This window comes from Helianthus annuus, chromosome 1, assembly GCF_002127325.2.
Source record: "Helianthus annuus cultivar XRQ/B chromosome 1, HanXRQr2.0-SUNRISE, whole genome shotgun sequence".
NCBI classification, from domain to species: Eukaryota; Viridiplantae; Streptophyta; class Magnoliopsida; order Asterales; family Asteraceae; genus Helianthus; species Helianthus annuus.
In genome coordinates, this window is record NC_035433.2 from 62818295 (window position 1) to 62823700 (window position 5406).

Consider the following 5406-nt stretch of genomic DNA (forward strand, 5'->3'; position numbering starts at 1 on the left):
AAGTCAACGTTAGAAGTGAATAAAAAAGTCAACAGCAGTTATTTATTTTAAGTACATATCGATTCTTCGTACTCTTTGTGATGGGAAATGTTGATTTTATTCTAAAATGAATATATGTTCATTTGTATTTGTTTGTGTGTCTGTGTGATCATTCGTTTGTGTTTATGTATGTTCACGAACATTTATTTGTGTTCTTGTGTTTCTTTGCGTTCAATAATGTTCGTTAACAGTTCATGAACACATTCATTTCCTTAATGAACAAACACGAACAAGGCCTTGTTCATGTTTGTTCGGTTCGTTTACAACCCTCCTAATACATGAAATAAGAATAGTCATAAACGAGCATGCACCAAAACACTAACGAAGTAACGATGACACCAAAATCACCGATATACAATATTTGACTGTTTAGAATAACATTTAGACACAAAACTGAAACAAAGACAAACAAGATCATCATACATTTGAAGATTCAACTCAACAAAATCAAGTCTATAAAGTTCAAACCAGAATGAATATCATAAACATATAGAAACATGGATGACCAAACCCAGAAAAATTCAGGGTGTTCAACCAAACACAATAACCAAATTATTAGTTCCGTACTTTTACAGTTTAGCAAGAAATAGATTCATTCAAACACCAAACCCAAAAACTGCCCTAATCTTGTGAAAGATTAGATCCCGCCATCCTCTTTCCGTGTTCTCCACCACAGTTGAATTTCCATACCTGAACAAAATTCGTAGAGCTTATAACTGTAGAAAATGTTTAACACAACACAGCACAACAGATGCTCAAAAAAGAAGTCAGCAACGCGAGTGGGTCAGATAACATGGCATAACGAGTAATTATTAATACGACTCATCATCGCTTTTTTGGTTCATTTGTACTAACAAATAAAAAACATACCTGTCTTCCTCTGGAACATCAGTCTGTGTCAACTTCACAACTGTAACTCCAGGTTCTGGCTCTTCTAAAACCAACCGCACCTGCACAAATAAACGAATAAAGTCGTATCATCGATGAAGGATGAGCATTGGTCAATAAAATGGATATGGTTTAAACAGATCACGAAACATGCGAAAAAAGGCCCCTCATTTCTATGAATAAAAACATAAGGCTCAATTACATATTATGATGCAAAGAGCAGAAGTTAATCAAGTAATTGTCACCTATAAACTGTTTTGTGTTGTTCCCTAAACCTATAAACCTTTTTTCAACGGCAAATTCAGATCAGACCACTAGAGTATCATCATGCCACCAGCGAAACCACCCGATCATATCCATCTCTAGTACTAGGCAATAATGCATATACACCAATTCAGGAAGAAACCTAATAAATCGAGAAAAAAACCCTTTGTGGGAATCGAACCCAGGACCAAATAAACTAGGACTATTTCAAGCAACTAATAAACTATTTCAAGCAGTTCTCTGATTTATACGTACAACTACACCAATATTACCAACAATATCTTTGAATATAATCTAAAGGGCTGTTTGTTTAGCTCTTAACGGGGCTCTTAATACTTATTACTGGTTCAGCACTTACTGTTTGTTTCACGAGCAAATGTCTGAATGGTTCAGACACATGCCTCAGAATAGTTAAGTATTATACAGAGTCTGAATGATTAACACTCTAATCGGTTACGCATTATACTCCCTCAACTGTTTCAGCATTTAATGGTTCAGAGCTCTTAATTATTCAAAAGTTGCCAACAACCCCTAAAACAACAACATAAGCAACAAATAACCAAAACAAAAGAACGGCGACATACCGTCGAATAAATGCCATCAGGCCAGCTCCCAAACCTCCATTTCTGAACAATCAACTTCCCCTCCTGCAACTCCACATTCGTCCCAGTAACCGACCCATCGAAAATACTAATCTCCCCACCAACTTCCTTACTAATCTTCGCATTACTCTGCGTAAACCCCTTCCACCTATTCTCATCCATCAATATCTCATACATATTAACCGCCCTACAACTAAACTTCTCCGTCATCTTAATCGTCTTAAACCCCTCCTTCCTCTTCTCCTTCTTCTCCTCCACCTTCGGTTTCGCAACCGGTGGCGCATCCTTCGCTTGCGCCACCTGTTGCGCAGCCGAACCCGCCTTCGAGTTCACCTTCTTAACCTCCAACTCATCTTTAGCAGGCCCACCTTTGGCCATAGCATCAACATAAACCCTAATCTGCTTCAACACAAACTCCTTCCCCTTAGCGAAAAACGCATCCTTTAACCTCTTTCCAATCGGACCCTCATCTTTAACAATAACCCGAAGATCCGGATCCTCATCGGCGTTCTCGTCGGAGATGTACGGAATCTCAACAACCCCATCAACAATTAGCAACGATTTACCGTCGGGATCTTTAGCTTCACCTTTCCAATTGATGGAAACGTTTAATTCGTACCCGGGTATGATTTTCCCCTTACGGACGTTGACGTAGGCTTCTCCTTCAACTTTCTCAAGCGACGTCGTTTTGATGAAGAGGTTACCTTCTCCGGCGAGTATTGTTTGGTTGGCGATGAGTTTGGTGAGCAGATTTTTCGACCATTCGAGGCAGTCGGTCTCGGCCCAGTGCCAGTTGTGGACGTTGGCTCCGTCGGGTCTGTCTTCGACGATCCAACGCTTGTCTCCTTCGCCGTATTTCGCCATTGTTGTGGGTGTGAATTAGGGTTAGATGATGTGAGATTTGGAGATTAGATTAGAGGTGGCGGCGATTGGTTGGTGGTGGAGGAGATAAAGGAAAGGGGAAGAAAAGGAGGGTTCTGGAGGGTTCAGGGAGTGGAATATTCTAGAAGAGCTGCTAATGGATCTGAGTTGATTGGGTTGGGTGAAAAAACCCCGAACAAACTGTTTAAAACCTGGTAAAAAACGTTGCGTTTTTAGAAAAAAAAAAAAAAAACGATTTGTACACCTCTAACGTACTGAACCCGGTTGTTGACTTTGTTGACCAAAACAGGCTCGTTTCCGGTTAAAAAAAAACTTTTTGTGCCCCTCTAGCTATAATGTTATGTTAGAGTGGAAAGCTAGAAGTCGCTAGAACAATATTAAATTTGTAATACAATGAGCATATTGTTTGAAGTATTGATAGTTTTTTCATGTAATTGTGGTGATAAGGTATGTCTCATATCATGTGAAACGCATAGGCACGGTTAGAATACGGTGATCGACTTCCTTCGCTATATATAAGAGGGTCATCTCTTCCCCTCAACTCAACTCATTTTATTTGCCTCGAAATGACTAGAGGCACCTTTTCCCTCTATAATCAAGTTCCCTTTCTCTTTGCTAAGGATGCAACTTCATGTTGCTTAGGCATTAGCTGAACCTGGTTTTTTGAGCGATATGAATGGATTGGATGGTTGTGCTTGGCTTTGGCTGAGTAGACTCTCATTAATGTCATCACGTAAAGAATTGGTTTTAAATCAACTAACCACAAAAATACATGTTTATGAACCAAGTAACTTTTCAATTAGAATTATGCTATTTTTATAACTAATATATTTCTATGGACTTATTGTGGAGTTTTTAAACAATTTATACTTAAAATTTTGGTAAATAAGTAGATTCAAAGATAGATTATAAATTACATAAATATATTTTAAAATTATCGACGAAATTTCTCTAAATAATACATATTGATTGTATACCTTCTCAATTTGTTGATATAAATATGTATTAGACACAATTCACACATGCTCAAACTTGAATGTGACAACCCGAACTTTCACGGTTAGTAACGTTAACCTTGTGTTTTAACTTGTCGTTAAATTATGTCTCTCTAATGCATTGCGGGTTACTGTAACTCGGTTAATTGACAAACATACTTGGGCCACGCGTATTGGGTCTCATACTTGCTACCTTTATCGGACACACACACACGCGCATTTTGGGCCTTGTACATGTTTAGTTCCATAAATTGCCATGAGAATCTCTTGGCCCAGTAGTGATCTAACCGATTTAATAAGAGGTCGATGTATACGTGAGTTTTCCCATACTTCTCATTATCACAATTTATCAATCAAAACCCTACTTCCTTCCTGTTGTGCGACGGCAGTAAGACAACCCTCTCGAAGCACTATCTCAGCCAATAGAGCCTTGTGAGTTAGTAGTTTCTCTTGTTTAAATTGCATTGATAATCTTGTTGGGTGATGTGTATGATATTAGAATTGTGATACTAGAATTATGCTAGATATTGTATGAAACTTTCTGTGGATTTAATTGATTGCATGACAATAGGCCTTTGGAAGAATACAAGATTCATGTATGGTCAAATGATTGTGTAGGGTGTTGGGGGATTCGTAGGACTCATATTGACAGCCATATAGATATATATATATGTGAGTCGAATCTTTAGTTTTGAATAACTATGTGTGTGCTTGATGTTGACAAGTGCATGTGACAAATACATGAGTGATTCATATATGTTGACAAAACAAGTAATTGTGATAACTTTGTAAATAAGGGCGGCCATGTGTGATCAAATCGAATATTGTGAATCTCAATAATTGTCAGTACCTAGAAATGTGTGAGTCCTACATGTGGGTATAATTGAAGGATGTTGTATGTGAACATATGTATGTTTTGTCTGACATGGTAGTTAATGGTGATGTTGACTTATGCTAAATGAATTAAGTTGAGAAATAGAACTAAGGAAATAGACCCCTTTTGTCTGTTGTGGTATGGTAGTAACCAAGGTTGATAATACAAAATTTAGATAATATCCAAATGGGAGGTTGGGATGTTGGGCCGCATATAGTCGCCGAACACACATCCATTTATGTTGACTTTTGGCCACAAACAAAACGGTGTACAACTGGGCCGAAACTAATTGAATCATTGGATTTGGTTTGGGCCAGCAAGGGTGGGCTGGGTATCACTGCCAAGGTAGTGGCCGCACGCCACATAATTTGGCTGAACTGTGAACGTTTGTATGTGCAAAAATTGTGATACGCATACGTTTTATCTTTAGACCGTACATGTGTAATAGCTAGCTGAAGGGTGTATTATAGATTATGTAGATATGTAAATTACATGCATAAGCGATTGCATGTTAAGCATTTGGTTGGTGTTCTAGATGAGTGAATAAACTGTCTGTGATTTGGACTACATGTGTGAGTTACGTGAGCAATGCAAATGCTTATATGAACTTCATGCTACTATTAGTTGATCAAGGTGTTACATGTTGCTATGTGTTATAACCGTTGACTTATGTAATGTTTATGTGTACAACTCGAAACCAAAAACCTGATTTGAATAATAACCCTGTTAGGACGAAATTGACAACTCTTAGTTCGAGTAACTTTGGTATAACCTGCCGAGCAATCCCAGGTGAGTTCACTGCACTTTTCTCAAGCATGCGTCCCGGTGGTTTGGGACAACTGGTAAACATTCGGAAGGGAAA

At 38.2% G+C, this 5406-nt stretch overlaps 1 protein-coding gene across 1 annotated transcript; it reads right to left on the bottom strand.

Moving 5' to 3' along the window:
- Positions 1–433: 433 nt before the first annotated feature.
- LOC110868248 (activator of 90 kDa heat shock protein ATPase homolog) lies at positions 434–2904 on the bottom strand. The gene is made up of 3 exons (XM_022117374.2): positions 1776–2904; positions 910–989; positions 434–729 (listed from the first exon to the last, which is right to left on the bottom strand). The coding sequence occupies exons 1-3, from the start codon at positions 2655–2657 to the stop codon at positions 636–638; spliced, it is 1056 nt and encodes a 351-aa protein (XP_021973066.1). The 5' UTR covers positions 2658–2904; the 3' UTR covers positions 434–635.
- Positions 2905–5406: the final 2502 nt, after the last annotated feature.